We start from the raw sequence: 17,952 nt of genomic DNA on the forward strand, positions 1-17,952 counted from the left end.
CTTGTCTCCACAGCACCTAGACTTTTATTTATCTTTTTAAAAGATTGTATTTATTTATTTTCAGAGAGAGGGGAAGGGAGGGAGAGAGGGAGAGATACATCAATGTGTGGTTGCCTCTTACATGCCCTGAACCAGGGACCTGACCTACAACCCAAGCATGTGCCTTGACTGGGACTCAAACTGGTGACCTTTTGGCTCACAGGCCGGCACTCAATCCACTGAGCCGCACCAGCCAGGGCCACCTAGACTTTTAGAAAATTGATAGTGGCAACATTTTGAACTGATGGAACCTTGTTTGATCATTTCCAGAGGATTTCCTGAGAGACCTAATCTTATTCTGAGAGGTCCACTAGAATCTTCGACTTACTCTCTATAGTCAGAGTACTTGTGCAGGTGCATGGGACTCTTCCGAAGACATGGAGGCAGTCCTACAGCAATGGCTTCCGCTGAGCACACTGTTCTCCAAATGCCCGCAGAAGAGCACGTCTCAAAGCTTCGGCATGGTAGGGTGGCAATAGGGGGCTTAAATTGTAATATTTGGATTTAGAGAGTAAGTCTTTCTATTTGGATGAAAATAACATGATTTTATACTGTCATGGAACAAATAGAACAGATTTTACTTACATGATTTATGTACTGTGACTTTGTCATGTTCTGACAGGTGACAGAAACTATTTTGCTTTGTAAATAGTGGGAACATGTGTCTGTTTGTTAGATTCCTCTCCTCCAAAGCTCTTTTATGCTGAAATTGTGTTCTCCCCAAAATTGAAGAAACCTCACCATCTTCTGGAAAGCTTTCTTTGAAGTGCTATTGTTATGTGAGCCAGAGACCACTGGGTTTTAATGTAAGTGTTTTGGGTCACCTAGTGTCTGTGAGTTATAAAATGAATTGACTTATTGTGAAGTTGATGTATTACAGTTTGGGGATCTATAAATGACTTTCTCAAAAGACTGCTGGTCCTACATTTGTTTGCTTTTCAGGAATAAAGTACCTTTGAACATTAGAATGGATCCTTTTAAAAAGAAGACTGCATAAATACCAAGGGTTTCATGTAGAGCCTCTTTGAGGCATGATAAAGAAGTTAGTCTGCTTGATCTGAGAAGCTTTTTATTTTAACAAAAATTTTTAAATGTGTTTTTACCAATTGTAAAAGTAGTCCATATTTACTATAGAACCCATTAGAGCACAAAGTTATAACAGAAAAAAATAAGAATCATCCACAATCCCACTACCCAGCAGTAACTATGTTAAATCCTTTGACAAACTTCCTGTGAGATAGTAAAATTATTGGGTTGGCCAAAAAGTTCATTTGATTTTTTCCATAAGATGGGTCTAGTAGCACTTAGTGGTCTTTAACTTCATTTTAAACAATGTGGTTAGACTGTAATGTGACAGCTGTCATATCAGGATACATTAAAAAAATCAAAATTGGTGAATGTATGTACAGCCATTTTAATACTGAAGATGGAAGAAAATAAGCAACATGTTCAGCATATTATTCTTTATTCAAGAAAAGTAAAAACTCAACTGAAACACACAAAAAAGATTTGTACAGTGTATGGACAAGGTGGTGACTGATTGAATGTGTCAAAACTGGTTTGCAAAGTTCTGTGCTGAAGATTTCTCACTGGACAATGCTCCACGGTCGGGTGGACCAGGTGAGGTGGACAGTGGTCACAGCGAGGCATTAACTGAGAACAGTCATTGTCATACCACACGGGAGAGAGCTGACATAATCAAAATATCCAAATTGGTGAAAATGAAAACTGTGCCTTTTATTTTATGGAAGAAACTAAACAGACTTTTGGGCCAACCCGGTAAATTAGTTGTCTTTGAACCAGTGAAATATACCTAGTGGCCTGCCCTGAAGTGATTTGTGAATAACGGAGGGCTTTGGGCCTCTGTAATTCAAAGCCTCTATAATTTCACTTAGCACCTCACTGGGAGGACTCGTCCAGTGAAACATGAGTCTTCCTAAATACACGTAATTGCTAGCACTGTAGCAGCACATACCCAAACAGTAGTATTTCTTAATACTTCTTAGAGGTCATGGTTTCTAGGATGACATAATTTCTGGGGATGCCTTGATAGGAGGACCGGTTGAGGTTATAAGTCCTTAAAGAAATGAATCCTATTTCTTCCCTCAGGTGTGTGAAAGAAGGAAGAAAGGTGTGAAATTGGAGGATATGGTCCCATCATCTCAGATTATAATAAACCTACCTCCCTAGGAGCTGAAATCCATGAGGCACCTTTGCCAAAAGCAAAGACAAATTATTTGCTGAGTCACTTTATCGACCTGGGTGTGTTGGGATGGCAAATAGTGGTGGTGTCTGTCTCTGATGACTTCTAGGACAGTCCATTTTATATTCCCTCTAATGCCAAGAACAATGCCTGAAGCCTAGTTTAGTCATATTTAATAACGCAGTTGTGTTAAGAATAATCGAAGTCAAAGAGCACTCGAAGACACCTGTTGACACTACAGCACTTCTAAAGCCACTTAACTGTGTAGGAGATCCAGATCTTAGCTGTGGTGTCACCCTTCCTGAACATGCTGCTAATGCAGTAACCTAATAGCTAGGAATGGCGGTAGGTACAGGAATAATCTGCAGGTCAATACAAGGTCAAGGCTGCAGGCTGCAAGCACATGCTGCCTAGCCCTGCCCTTCTGTACTGAGGTGGTTTTGCCTGGCAAAGGGATGTCACCGGCTGCCTTTGGAACCTTCTGGAAAAGATATGCATGTACAGTAAAAGTGTTTCATTTCTGCATTATACATAGCATGGTTTTTCAAAGTACTGTCTCGCTGCATCAAAATCACTTGTAGGGCCTTTTAAAAATACAGGTTCTTGATTTCCATTCCAGATTTGCTGAATCAAATCTTTTGATCCTGAGGTCCATATGATTTTAATGCACCCTGTCCTTTGAGAACCTGGTATTAAGTAGTTTTGTCAAGCTTTTATGACTGTGACCTAGAGTTAAAAAATAAGTTTAATAAAACAATACTTATACTTGCTGGGGCAATGCACTCATATGCTCTCTTCAATTCTTTTTTATTCAATTTTCTAACTGTAACCCACTAATTTGATTTCATCACCTACTTATTCTGGATAAGAAGATTGAATTAGATGACTTTAATGTTTCAACATTAAGATTCTACAACTAAGGAAAAACTGAAATATATAAAATAAACAATTTTATCCATTCTTTTCTCCTTTCAGATTGAAGCCAATATGAGGGATTGTCACAATTCATAGGCGCACCACAGGTGACATACTTGGGCTTTACTGTCCTCTCTGCCACTAACTACCTGTATGACTCTGAACACTCAAAACCTTTGGGCTTTAGTTTTTATCTAAAACATGAAGTTAATACTTTCCTCTTATATTTTATAAAATTTCTCAAATGAGATGAAAACTGTGAGGAATCTCTGTGAACTATAGATGCATGCATTAACATAAAATCATGTTCTTTTACAAGAACTGAACTTGGAAACATTGAGACTTCAAGTCACCTCTCTTACAACACCTCTTGTGTTTTGGTCATAACTGCCACTCACTCCCCTTAATCCCTCATAGATGACTTTTAGAGAAAAAGGTACTGCAGAAATCACATGAATATTCATGCAAATGTTTGGTTCTTACTCTTAGTTGCTTTCGTGTGAGAGAAAATGTCCTGAAGAAACACTCCTGGCAGAGCAATCCTGATCTTTGGTCTCGTAGGTATATTGTTATGCTTTATAAACAAATTCCCCCTGCTGTGATAAAGAAATGCAGGGGCGCCATGGCCAGGTTGTTCAGTGGGTTGGAGTGTCATTCTGTACACCAAAAGGCTGAAGGTTCAATACCTGGTCAGGTCACACACCTAGGTTGTGGGTTGGCTCCCCAGTTGGGGTGTGTACAGGAGGCAGCTGATCGATGTTTCTCTCGCATTGTTATTTCTCTTTCACATTAGTGTTTCTGTTTCTCTTTCTCAAATCAGTAAAAACCATACCCTTGAGTGAGGATAAAAAAATATGTATTTTTGCATTTGTAACTTTGATACACGTTGCCAAATTGCCCTCTGTAGAATTTGATTCATAGGAAATGCCCACCAGTAATGCAGGATGAAGCCTTCCCGCCCCAACGCTCTTATCAAACTTTAAAACGAGGTTAAGTATCTTCTGAGGCCCTTTTTTCCCCTGAAAACTGTTTATATCATTCCCTCTTTATATGTTAAGAAAATTAGCCCTTGCCTGGAGATTAGTTGCAAATATTTTACCCATTTTGTTACTTGTTTTTTAATTTTAATTATGGTGATTTTTGCCATGCAGAAAATAATTTATATAGTTAAATTTTATGGCTTCTAGATTTCTCACACATACTTGGAAAAATTATCCCTTTTTCTAAGTTATAATTGTTATGAAGTTATGAAATAATTCTTCCATGACTTCTCTTTCATCAAAATTAATTTTTTGAGATGGGGAGCAATTTTATTTGTCTAGGTGGCTTCTCAACTCAATTTACTGAATAATATGTATTTTCTTCCACTTATTTGAGGTGCCATTTCTATCACATATTAAATTGTACATGTTTACATTTATTTTTTGAATTTCTATTGTTTCATTGAATTGTCTGTCAACTCATTTGCCAGTACCCATAGTGTTCTATTTATTTATCGGTTGTTTGTAATATTTTTTAATGTCAGATGCCAGCATTTCCTGGTTATTCTTTTCGGTTTTGTTCATTTTAAAAAATTAGCTTGAAAGATTGCAAATTTATTTATCAATTTAAGGAGAATTGATACCATTTTGATGTTGGTGCTTCTTGTCCAGGAATATGGTGTGCCTTGTTACAGTGCTCTTTCGTGTGACTCTCCAGTGTTTGACAGTTTTCTTCATGCTGATCCTGCACATTTTTTATATTTATTGCTATGCATTTTTCTTCTTTTGGTAGCTGTTGTAATTGAGTATATCTTTTGTTAAATCTAACTGGTAGTTGTGTGTATATATGAGAACTAATTTAATTAAGTACCCAGCCACTTTACCAAATTCACTTATTGTCTGTAATTGTTTTTCATTTGAATATCTTAGAGTTTCCAGGTTTTACAATCATATCTGCAAATAGTGGTCATTTTAACATCTCCCTTTCCAATTTTTAACCTCTATTTTTTTTTTGCATAGCTGCATGTATGCATGTTTGTTCTTTTGTTTTCTCTTTTATAATTAATTAATTTCTGCTTTTATTTCTTTCCTTCTGTTTTTGTTTGGTTTATTTGTTCTTTCCTAGATTTTTTCAGTTGAAGGTTAATTTTCTTTTGAGCACTATTTTAGTTTTATCCTGGAGTTCCTGATGTGTAGAATGTCCGTTATAGTGATTTTAAAGATACTCTGAAATTTTGGTTTGGATTTCTTGTTTAATCGAAGGATGGTTTGGGATTTTTTTGAGTCCTATTCTACATAGTTTGTTCACTTCTTTTTCATTATAGTATGTTGACTATGTTAATTCTACTTTTGGGAGATTGATTGCTTTTGTTTATAGGTTAATACATAGTCAAGTTTTGTGAGAGTTTGCATTAGAGTTTAATATTATCTAAGAAAACTTAGATATAGTTTGTTAATTATTAGTGCACTATGTTTTCTGCACAAGGAAAACCAGTAATAGATTAACTTCATGTAATGAAGGCACAGATGGGAATACTTTTGCAGTTTGGAAAACATAGATTTTGTTTTCCTTGGGTGAGCTGCAGATTAGCTGGCAGCTAGCAGAGACTAGTCAGTGTGTTCTGATCTTATCCACCAAGATGGGTGACAGGATCTGTCTGTCATGTCCTTTCTTATCTTGTCCCTTCTAGTCATGCCAGATCTATACCATTTCCCTTCTCAGCATTTCTCAGTATATGGCAATTAGATCACCATAATATATTGAGGTTTTCTATATCTTCATTTTTTATGTTTTTTTTGTTTTTTTAAAGATTTTATTTATTTATTTATCTTCAGAAGGAAGGAGAGAAGGAGAGAAATATCAGTGTATGGTTGCCTCTTGTGAGTCCCCTGCTGGGAACTGGCCTGCAACCCAGGCATGTGCCCTGACTGGGAATCGAACTGCGATCGGCTGGTTCGCAGGCCCTCGCTCAATCCACTGAGCTACACCAGCCAGGGCTTCTGTATCTTCATTTTTAATTACTGATCTGTCATAGTCTAAGAGAGATGAATTATTAATAGTTTGTTATTATCATGTTTCCCTTTTCTTTTTCCTTATAGCCTCTAGTTTTTACTTAATATTGCTGCAAGGTTATTTGATCCACAGATATTTGTAACTATTCATCTTTATCATGAATTGTAACCTTCAGCATTTCAGAGTGCCCACCCCTACCCAGTCTGATTTAATACATTTGGGCCTGCATTTGGCATTTTATGTTATTAAGATGTTGCTTTTTGTTTGTTTGAGTAGTTTTAGTCATCCTTATATCTTCACCTCTTCTGAATCATTTTATATTTTTGTTGTAGGTCTTTTATGTTGCATAAATTTGAATTTTGCCTTGTGATTTAGTCTGAAATTGTTTTTCTTTTTAAATTTTTTTTCATTGATTTTAGAGAGGGAGAGGGATTGATTTGTTGTTCCACTTATTTTTTTTATGCATTCATTGGTTGACTCTAGTGTGTGCCTGCAACCTTGACATTTCAGGACAATGCTCTAACTAAGTGAGCTACGAAGCCAGGGAGGACTTGTTTTCTCTTAATAGTTTGAGTTTATTAGCCCCTTTACATTTTTGATTTGATATGTTTAGTCTTAGTTTGTCACATTATTTTGCTATACCTTCTGAATTTACACCTTTTAAAATATTTTACTATTACATAGACAGCCTCCTGCTATGTTTTCAGTATTTCTTTTGATAATTAGGAAGGTTTAATTTTTATTCCATTATCTTTATAATGCCCTGATTGTATAATACCCTCAATTCTCTATTTAGCCAGACTTTAGTGCCTGTAATTCCCTCCTAAAAGTAATGATTGATAAGCTGGACTTCATTAAAATTAAAAACTTCTCTGCAAAAGACAATGTCAAGAGAAACAGAAGACAAGCCACAGAGTGGGAGAAAATATTTGCAAAAAACACATTTAATAAAGGATTGTTATCCAAAGTACACAAAGAACTCTTGAAAATCAGTAAGAAAACAAACAGCCCGATTCTAAAAATGGGCTTAACACCTTCATACACAACTCACCAAAGATATACACATAGCAAGTAAGCATGTGAGAAGTTGTCCCATGCCATTTATCATCAGGGAAATGCAAATTAAAATGAGATACCACTACACACATACTAGCATGGCCAAACTCTGGAACACTGACAACAAATGCAGGTGAGGATGTGGAACAGGAACGTTCATTGTGGGTAGGAATGCAAAATACTGCCACTTTGCAATTGTTTGAAAATTTCTTATAAAACTAAACATACTCTTAGCCTGTGATCCAGCAATCTCTCTCCTTGGTATACACCCAAAGGTGCTGAAACTTAATGTGCACAGTAATACCTGCACCTTTATTCATAATTGTTGAGACTTGGAGGCAACCAAGATGTCCTTCAGTACTAGGTAAATGGATAAACAGTGATCTGCCCAGACAATGGAATATTATTCAGCACTAAAAAGAGCTGTCAAGCCATGAAAAGACATAAAGGAAGTTTAAATGCATATTACAAAGTGAAAAGTAATTTGAAAAGCTTGTATATTATGATCTCAACTGTATGACATTCTGGAAAAGGCAAAATTATGGAAACAATAGAGATCAGTGGTGGCCAAGGGTTGGGGGGAGGAGGGTGGTGTGTAGGGACAAATGGAGTTTCATGGAGAGGGATGAATTGATGTAGAGGACTTTAGGCAGTGAAAATACCTGGTATGAAACCATGATGAATGCCCACATAATGTATATACCACCAAGACTGAATCATAATATAAGCTGTGGACTTTGGGTGATTATGAGTCAGTGTAGATGCACCAGTTCTAACAGATACACCCTGTTGAGGGGATGTTGAACATGGAGGAGGCTGTTCATGTGCTGGGCCCAGGGGTACATGGGAAATCTCTCAGTTTTGCTGTGAACCTAACTGCTCTTAGTCTTAAAAAAACAACAACTGTACAACAGTGGCCGTGAGGTAGGGTGGCAGCAGGTCTTTCCCATAGAAAGCCAGAGCCTGGTCTTGATACTTTTTTTCAAATGACCATACCTTTTTTTTAACTCTAGGGATTTTAAAATGGATACTGACTGATCCTGAAACCAAGATAATATTAAACTGAGTTCCAGACTATACCACTGGAATAGCTTCAAGTGCATTATTCATATGGATCTAAATATTAGCTGTTTGTGGCTAAGAAGGTTAAGTCTTTTATCACATGCTTGAGGACAGTTGTTGGTGATTAAAAACTTTTCACATGGGTTCAGAATCACCTCAAGTAAAGCTACATGTCCTGATTTGGAATCCTTGTTGCTCTTTTTTCTTAAATTTAATCTTAAAGAGCAGTGTATACTAACTGACTCTCTTAAGGGCTGTTGCTAAATCCTGCCACTGTGCCCGAGCAACTGACAATATTCAGGGCTAATTTAAAAGATGCTTTTTAAGAGTGTGAATTCCTAACCCACACATACAAACCTGTTAAAAATTTTACTCTTCAAGCAAATTATATCTTAAGTTTTAAGCTGAATTATGTAGCAAATGATACTTATATTCAGGTGAACAGAACATTACCACTCAACTGTTGACCCTGTTCCCCCTCACACCTATGATTATTTTCTGTGTCCCCACTTTTATTTGAATCAGACTTCAAATTTTCTGAAGCTTGCATTGTTTAATAAACTACATACTGCTAACACACGTATAACTGACTTTAGGCCCTAGTGTCCAATGTAACTTTGAGGGCTTCAATGCTTCATATGGAATACATGAAGAATGGACTAACGTTTCCCACAACTAGTTATATCATACATCTGGGGGGCTATTACTAAGTACAATATAATTGTGATTGCAAGTCAGACGTAAGCGATGACATTGTTCAGTGAAGCTACAAGTATACATCAAATTTAAATTTAAAACAAAACACCAAAACCATTTTACTGAAAACTAGTTTTATTTTAAAATAAGTGCATAGCACTCATCTAATTCCATTGGTGTAGACTTTAGCACCATACTTGGCATCTGCAATTAATGTCATGACAGATACATTTTGGTTTGCAATCTGTATTTGAGTAGTGTGTATTTAATGGACTTTGGTAAAGCCCTTTATACATATCATTAATCTCTTCACAGTACACATTTAGTGATGGTCCGGTAATCTCAGGGGGAAAAAAAAAAAGACCTACTTTAAAGACTAATCAATAAATTAAACAAAATGAAACCCGCATTAACTCCCCCCACCCGCATCCCCCAAAGCTAGCAGTTGTGAGTTGTATTTATACAGAAACCTAATGTTTAAAAAATAGTTCCGATTCTCCAAACACCCCATCCCATCCCACCCTGGGTATGCAGCAATAGAAACCAATTATTTTATTCTGCCCCCCCCCAATTAATCCAGTGTTCTTTAGCTTTTTTTAAATACAAACTGGGAAAGTGTTATTATAAGCTTTTTAAAAAGGCATATTCTATAACAAGAATGACATTTAAACCAATCAATAAAAGCATTTGACAATACATTAAATTACCATAGGCACCAGTTGTTGTTTCAAGTTGGGATCTCCATCCCACTATCTTACATTCATAGTATTATTGAGGTAGTTAAAATACTGAAAATTCGACTCCAGGTTGCTGGGTTCTGAACGTGAATATGAAAGATAGATTCTTTTGAACCCACTTCCCCCCCAAATAATTCAAGTTCTCTTGAGGTAAGAACTACCAAAATCCAATTAGCAGCCTTCTATAAAGAGAAAAAATGATACTTTCAGAAAACAATTTTCATGCTTGAAAACTGCATGTGAGTGTTCTTACCTGAGTGGTTTTTAAATTTTTATCTACCAGGCTAATAAATCCACATCATTCCCTATGTACTCTAATTATAAAAGTTACCTTTGTTTTAAGGAAAGCACATTCGCTAAGAATTCACTCTGGCAGAAGCTGCCCACCCACACTTACCACTGGAGCCATCTGGATCAGTTTTTGAGTCCCTTCCCTTCCCAACAGAAGCCATTTGGCTTAATTACTGAGACTCCTGCTGCATACCCACATCTTTCATAATAGGTTTGTCTTCAATGCATACTGTGGCAGTTGCACACCTGCCGTGCAGTTTCCCTTCTATTCAAGTGCTATCTTAAAAAAAATACAAAAAAGACACACTTTACTAATTTTTAAATCAGAAAGCTTCCCTCCACCAAATCTGTTCTTCCACAGATAAGAGCACAATGCATAAGATAAGTTTCAGTTATTACATGATTTTTTCCTTTCTACTTTTTAAGTTTACTCCCTCCAAACTCTTTACCCCCAAATTGCCCTTGCCATAATGACTTATTATTGCTGTTTTCACTCATTACCAGTACAGTGAAAAGTCCCATGACAGTTTCTGGGGCCAATCTACTGAAAATGGCTACTGAAATTTAGTAATCAATACCTCTGCCTGCTTATACTGACTAGCTGAATACAAAGGTTGCCTATGAAACCTGTCTTCCATGTAACAAAGTGCTATTCTAGCACAACCTGAGAACTACCCTGGCCACATTCCACTTAAAAAATAAACCTACAGGACTTAGTTCTAGTACTGACATTTTAGTTATGCCTTCTCTTGAAAAAACTTTTTAGAGTAAAATAAAATCCAAGTGTAAATAAGTGATTGCACTGAGAAATGCAAAACCTATCTATGTATTATGAATGATAGAAACCCCCATTTCAGTCACTCTAAGCTACAATTATGTTCTCATTTGAAAATACATCCTAGCAGGAGTATTTAATCTCTGTTATAAAGGTAGTTCATACTGTAACATTCCCAAAACATGTTGCATTACAGTTATGTGTTTCCAAGTAGTACAAATTCCCTGAGTTAAATATGTTTTAATTCTAAAGAGTTGAGGTTGATCACTTAGGGAAAAAACAACAACAAAAATTTATGGCCATGATTTTAAGAGATCTACTCCATCCTTAATTTCAGTACATAAATCCAGGGACCTATACACTCTGTGACAGGAAGTTACACAGAATCATCTAATTTTTTTTTTTTTTTTTTACTGCACAGAGCAGTATAGCACAATGACTCATGACTTTAAATTTAGTCAAAAATTCATTAGCGGATTAGAATATAACTCAAACCTGCAGAATAAAAAAAAAACTTTTCAAAAATTAATACTGTATGTTTCCTTCATAAAAAGACTGTTTGGCAAGTCCACAGACAAACATTAATCTCTGACATACAAGCCAACATTAAGCCCAGAGCCTAACCACAAGTCAAATCTCAAAACAGCGAAATGGATGGAATCTGTCCAAATTTTCTGTTGTATTGAATATTTTTGAAATATTTGGACCATCAGCCAGGGTCTGAAATTTCTATTATGTAGGGATTTAACAGAATTGGACATACATACTGTTAAGAGTTTTTGCTTAGTTCTCCCAGGTACTTATGGTGTATTCAAAGTGGTAGTCAGTATTCCTGGTGCTGCTATTTGAAAAATTCTGATGCAATTTGAATTCCTTTAGAGGAGTTTACAAAACGCTTGCCCCAGAGCTTCAAGTCACAAAACAGTCTGGATCAGGTGTTACCTTCACATAAAATCACCTTTCAAAACATGGAGTAATGCAAGGGTAATGTTCATTTATCTGATAACTCCGGTTATAAGAAACATTCAGACAGGGCTTAACTTCTACTGGTATTGCCAGTGACATCCCAACACCAGTCTGCACGTGCCCCAGGCCCTGAACACTGGTTTGGAAGCCAGCAGGACATGTCTGTAGTGTGTAAGATGAGGTGTGTGTGGTAGATACAATCTGCTGACAGCTTGGTTGTTCTGATACAGGATGGCGATACTGCAGTGAAGTCTGATGCGTCTGATGGAGATATTGAGGTTGCTGAAAGTGAACTGGCCGAGAGGGCTGGGAGGTTGTCTGGAACACACTTAGTTGAGCTGGCTGAGGTACTGCTTGTCCCCTTTGTTTGTTTGCCTCTTTTACATCATTATCATGAGCGCTGAAAAGAAACTGTTAATGTTACTTGAGAAGAATTTGCAAGAAAGTTATGCATTACCCCCAACTCCCCCACAGCTGACTCCAAGGACTGCATGCTGTATCAAGATAGTCACTATGACCATAATTTCAACAGTGAGAACTTACTCTTATCCTTCTAAAGGCTCCATCCCTTGGTACAACCTAGGGAACTGGCTGTTGGTAGAGCTTTAAAGGTTACGTCCAACTTGGGAGATATGTTCACAATAAGCACTTAAATGTGGCTGCTAATTTGGTGACATCCTGGGGCCTGATAATTTAAAAATGTGGACATGAAGAATGAGGCAAGATTTGCCTGGACTGATTTCACAGTCATGGGCTCACACAACAGCAGCTCCTTTCCTTATCACGTACTCGGAATCATACTAGCGATGACAACCTCTACCTGGATAACAGCCAAAGGGACTCCCCTTCCACCGAGCATTGCTCTTACAGGAGCATGTTCATGGCAGTAAAAGCTGTCAGAATAAATAGCATAAAAGCTTTGCATTTTGAAAAGTTGCTTTTAGGGCCCTTAATACATAAGGGAAAACATTAATAACAAATTACAAACACAGAACAAGGAGGCTTACATCAACAGACGTTCAATGCACTGCACTAAGAAATCCCAGGAGTAAGCAGTAAGACGATGCAGTCTTGTAGGCCACGTAGGAGAAAGACGAAGTATAATCCTTGAAGAAGCCACACATGCAGCAGCTACTAAAGAAGGTGCATAATTTAGAAAGGCATAATCTGTGGAGACATCAAAAATGAACTTAAGCAACAGAATACACAAGTCACAAGCTCACAAGTCACTTACTGCGTCCATAGTGACCCACCTTGCAAAGATACTTCCAGAAAATAATCTGCATATTTGGCCATGTAGAGTTTAGTTTTTTCCAAGCAAATCATTGGCCAGCCATCATGAAGATCTGTTTCATGTACTGCTTCAGAGAGATAATACTCGATGAAATGGGCGGCTGTTGGAAGGCAGAGGTTCCATTGAAAGGTTTCTAATAATAATAGTTCCATATGTAGCAAATTTTGTTTTGTTAAAACTAGATTCATATTAGTCATACAACCCAGGCTGTTGAGCTGCTCTAGCTTAGGCACACTATCTTCTTTTTCTTCGAATTTACCTTATAAAAAAAGGGGGCGGGAAATAAAGACAATATTAGGCAAATGATATTATAGGTCTGGTCAGTTCAATGGAATTTGCTGCCTTTTACTGCAAAGACTTAGGTCCAAAGATATTCTTTCCCCTACTTGGAGAGATACAATTGTGCCACAACTCTGTGGATGTCATATTTACATGTTTTCTCTCCCAGTGCCTCTGTCCCTCATTCTTCACCCTCCCCTAAAAAAATTGGGACATACGAACATTTTGATCTAAGTCCTATTGTGTAATGAAAAGTCACGTGCCAATGAAAAATACACTGTCAAATCTCACCAGCTGAGTCTTTCAGTTAATTTCTCTGGCAGAGGGGCAGGGGGTGGTTAGTGTTAGAGAATTATTTTATTTTTGAACAGAAGAAAGTTTAAAGGACTTAATGTCACAGAGTTTTCTAAAACCAAAAGTAGCTAAGTGTCAAGTGTCATCTCAGCATATTTTTAGCACAATCTCAATTCTGGAGAGTGAAACACTGAGGGGAAAAAACTAAATGAATATATGACACCAGCATTTTCATTCCACACCAAAAACCTGTCCCACTTCTTCTGAATTCAAAACAGAAACCTAGCTAAGTCTGTTATTAAAAAAGGGGGGATTACTTTATATGAACTTTTATATCCTTTTACTCAAAGCAGAATAGGAGTAAAAACAAGCTGATGGCAGAACTTCATTAGTTAAAGGCATTCACTTTTTCAGGAAATACCTATCTATATGTACAATGTAAGGAACATATTCTATAATTCCCTCTCTGGCCCTAGAATAATTTTTTAATAGAACATGTACCATCTTACACTTTAAATTCCAAGCAAGTATTTTAATATAAATCATTCATTTTAGGTATTTCTAGAACTCATGGCTGGAAAAAATTCAAACTACCATGTACTATTATAATTTTCCATATGCACCAAAAGAATCAAAGACTTGTCTTCAGGTCTCTTTGGGTCTTTATTCTGTGGGGGTCCAGAGAAGAAGGGAGATTATAACTAAAGCCTTCTACCTTCCTAGTATCATGTTCTATTTTATGATAGGGTTTAAAACAGTCATATTATATTACAATTGTTATGGACTTCTTATAATGGCTTTTATACTTATACTTGTTCAAAATGATAGTTGTTAGAATGTTTCATATTACTACATAAAAACTTTTGTTCTACTATAACTATTCCAATATATTTTATCCATTAAAAATCATGTTTTGAAGAGCCAGAATAACTACCAAAGCAGTAGGAACCAGATGAGTTTCTCTTCCAGGAGAGACCAGTTTACACCACATGTTGAAGCTGCTCCAAAAATGGTAGTGGCCAGGGTCACTCAGCCCAGATGCTCAGTGCACTGGACCCAGTGGGGTTTGTTCAAGTCAACCTGCCTTAGGGCCAGAGAACAGAAAGTAATGCTACCATGATCTTTGCTTAGGGAGGGGGATCTGGGATAGAAGGTTTTGTCTCCTATGGCAGGAGGTTCTAAGATCATAACTTCAAGAAGAAAGCCCAAGGAAGCAAATTTCTCTTCTGCTCCAGAAATTCTGAACTTCCTTAGACTTACACTATTTTTAACTGAGTATTGCTGTCGGTAGGAGTTACTAAAAAAAACCATAATTCAGACTTTTCATAAATTTAGATAGCTCCTCCTAATTCAAACCACATCCAGGTGAATCTCACAAGTTTTCCCAACAGCATATACTTTGTACAGCTCAAAGAGCTAAAAGTGGTCTCTATGACATGGTCATCTAGCGTCACCACTGCATAAAGATACAGGAGGAACCCACTGTGTTCTTAGTGTAAGAGACTGGAGTTCTTCAGAAGGAGAACAACCAACGAATGGAGGTCAGTCCCTCTGGATGAACATTAAGGCTTTCAGTGTCCTGCTATTTCTATAGCAGCAACAGCATGGGCAGTATACCCCAAAGACAGAAAGTGAAAATTTATGAATTTATATCATTCTTGAAGTTCCTTTGAAGAAATTAATATACCATAATTCATTGTTTAATACAAGGATCAAGAAAGTTTCATATTATCTCCTAGCAACTTTCAATATTGAAAACAAAATTGTGTATCACCAATTTCACAGCTCAAGAAACCAAGGTAGTGAGGTTGGCCAATTCATCTTAGGTCAAATAAATTAAGCCAAACTAAAAATGGAAGCTAAAAGAAAGGCATATGTTTGAGTTCCCAAATTTGGACTCCTAGACCAAAGTATTACAGTCGGTTACATGAGGACAACAACTATCAGAATAGACAGACTTCTATATTATTAAGCATCTGAGGAGTTTCTTCTATACTGGTAAAAGTACTCCGCTATTACCAGTGTGAAAGCCTTTGTATCTTGATTTACAACATTAAAAATAAACTGCGTAGTGCATAAATACCACACTTGGGATTTTTTTAACCCTCACCTGAGGACATTTTTTAAAATTGCTTTTAGAGAGAGAGGAAGGAAAGAGTAAGGGAGAAAGACACATCTTTGCTAGAGAGAAACATTGATGTGAGAGAGAAGTATCGATTGGTTGCCTGCCATTCCATCCAGACCAGAATCACAGGAGCTCGCATCAGGACCAGGGATTAACTCACAACCTTAGGTATGTGCCCTGACTGGGAACTGAACATACAACCTTGTGGTTACAGGGCGGTCCTCCAACCAACTGAGCCACACAGGCCAGGGCCATACTTTGGATTTTAATTCAGGTTTAATTTTTTAAAACTTTTTCACTATACATAGGAATGTAAATATTCAGATAGATGAATATGAAAGGATTTCAAAGTGTGTGACAGTATCAAAAGAGAACCTGCATTCATAACCATAGTTTTTGTTGTGCTAAATGCTATGTGCATGGGTATTTTAAATCTACTTATCCACACTACCACATATAGATAACAAAGCTCGATTTCTTCAAATGAAAGGAAATACCAGAAGCCATGTGATTATATTGACAAAGGCCCTAAGCAGGAAATAAGGGCACAGGAAATTCACGTCTGCTTCCCCAACAATAAAGAATTAGAGGACACAGAAATAAAACATCAGGTTGTCTTTCCTTTATAGGAAATGTTCATATCAGCCCTGGAAACCAGCATATTTTCAAAGCCAGCAGTGAATGGAAGGTATGTGGTAGTAGGGCAAGGATCAGATGTCACAGGGAGCTCTTTCAACCTACATTCTGTTCTTTTATAACGAAGTAGGAAAAATGTCATCCATAATATATACCAAGAACTCTCACAAATTTATAAGACTACAGAACAATAGATAAAGAATAGGAGAGACAATTCATAGGAAAAAAAGGTTCTATTCTCATTAAAAATTAAGATGTAAATCAAATCAACTAACTGTGAGATACAATTTTTCACCTACCAGATAGTAAAATAAAAAGCTCTGTCAGCCCAGTATTGACGAGCAAGGGAAAACAAGCACTTGTCACAGGTTTTTACTACTAAAAGCCTATAATCTCACTTTTGGCTTCATCTTGACTCCAAGATGATTTCTTACCTACCCAATATCTTGAGCAAATCATCAAAAGCCTCATCTCTGAGTCTGCTTCTATGCTCTTCACAAGTTCAATGCTGATCACAGAAGCCAAGGAAAGCCAGGGTATATATGTCAAAGAGCTGGAATTTGAGAATTTCCCAGGATAAACCAGTCTTTTCTGGACTGAACCAGAACCTTAGGAATAGGGACCTAGACCAAAGATCATGAAACAGTTTATGGAGGAGTAATCACTGCAATGATAACTTTTATATTTTGATTTCCTACCTGCTTTTTTTTCTCCTCAAATTTCCTACCTGGTTTTAAACATATTGCCCCACTTGATTCTCAAAACAACTTTTTAAGTCTTTATTTTCATTTTATAGAGAAATAACGTCAGACTCAAAGGTTCCTGAAATTCATATTGGTTACAAGAGAGTCAAACCGAGGCGATCCATCACCATAATCCCTACTCCACAGCACTACACACCACCCTCCAATCAGATAACCTGGGGCCCTTTCTTCCTACCTCTACACTTAGGCAGCTGGATATACATTAGTACCTAGAACTTACAAACTGTGCTCCATCTTTGACCAAACTACTGACAACCTCCCAATTTCTTTAATAACTAGAATCCAGCTCTCAGCTGTAAACTATTCTTCACTTTTATACAACAGGCTGCCCACCCCAAAGCAGGGAGCAGCTAGGGGAGCGGGGCATACAGAATTCAATCATTCTATGAGCAGAGAAGCATTATTTGAATGAAGTTTATGATAACTAACTGGAAAGCTGCCATTGGTATCTAAATGTAAGAAGACAGAGTGTAAGAATGTAAGAATACTGGAATGAACTCCCCAAGTATAACAGAGATATCAGGTCCTGAAAACAGGCTACTAGTTTTATAAGCATCCTAAGTGCTTCTGTGGTAGTAAAGTTACAGACTGGAGTGAGGAGAGATTGTAGGCAGCTACTAAAAGCCAGCTTATTTGCTTCCTTGTGCTGTACAGAACTCACAATTTAAGCTCTTTTGAGCACTGCTTATTTGGGAGGCGCTGAGACTTGGGGATGCCCATCTCACACTTCCCCATTCTTCAGTGGAGAACAATGTAAAAGCAGTTCTTCCGTCTCTGGGAAAGAGCGGTTGGGGGTGACAGTAGGACAAAGGGAGGAGGTATCCAA

General features: G+C 37.2%; 1 protein-coding gene and 1 long non-coding RNA gene across 4 annotated transcripts in view; one reads left to right on the forward strand and one right to left on the reverse strand.

Annotated features, from left to right (window-relative positions):
• Positions 1-718: 718 nt before the first annotated feature.
• LOC118990320 (uncharacterized) lies at positions 719-3,512 on the forward strand. The gene is made up of 2 exons (XR_005067197.1): positions 719-845; positions 3,218-3,512. It is a non-coding gene; the product is annotated as an uncharacterized LOC118990320 (long non-coding RNA).
• A 5,570-nt stretch (positions 3,513-9,082) lies between these two features.
• Positions 9,083-17,952, reverse strand: part of CCNJ (cyclin J) — a 31,952-nt gene continuing 23,082 nt past the window's right edge. The window contains exons 4-6 of one of the 3 annotated variants that reach the window (XM_037050854.1): positions 12,988-13,128; positions 12,742-12,901; positions 9,083-12,134 (exon numbers count right to left, since the gene is read on the reverse strand). In XM_037050854.1, coding sequence (XP_036906749.1) covers positions 11,723-12,134; positions 12,742-12,901; positions 12,988-13,128 — 713 coding nt within the window. In that variant the 3' untranslated portion in view covers positions 9,083-11,722. Of the gene's footprint in view, positions 12,135-12,741; positions 12,902-12,987; positions 13,288-17,952 lie in introns of all 3 variants that reach the window. The other 2 variants (XM_037050853.1, XM_037050852.1) reach the window with 2 other exon arrangements.

The sequence above is a fragment of the Sturnira hondurensis genome, unplaced genomic scaffold (assembly GCF_014824575.4).
Source record: "Sturnira hondurensis isolate 20B ecotype Veracruz unplaced genomic scaffold, ASM1482457v3 Scaffold0006849, whole genome shotgun sequence".
Classification (NCBI taxonomy): Eukaryota; Metazoa; Chordata; class Mammalia; order Chiroptera; family Phyllostomidae; genus Sturnira; species Sturnira hondurensis.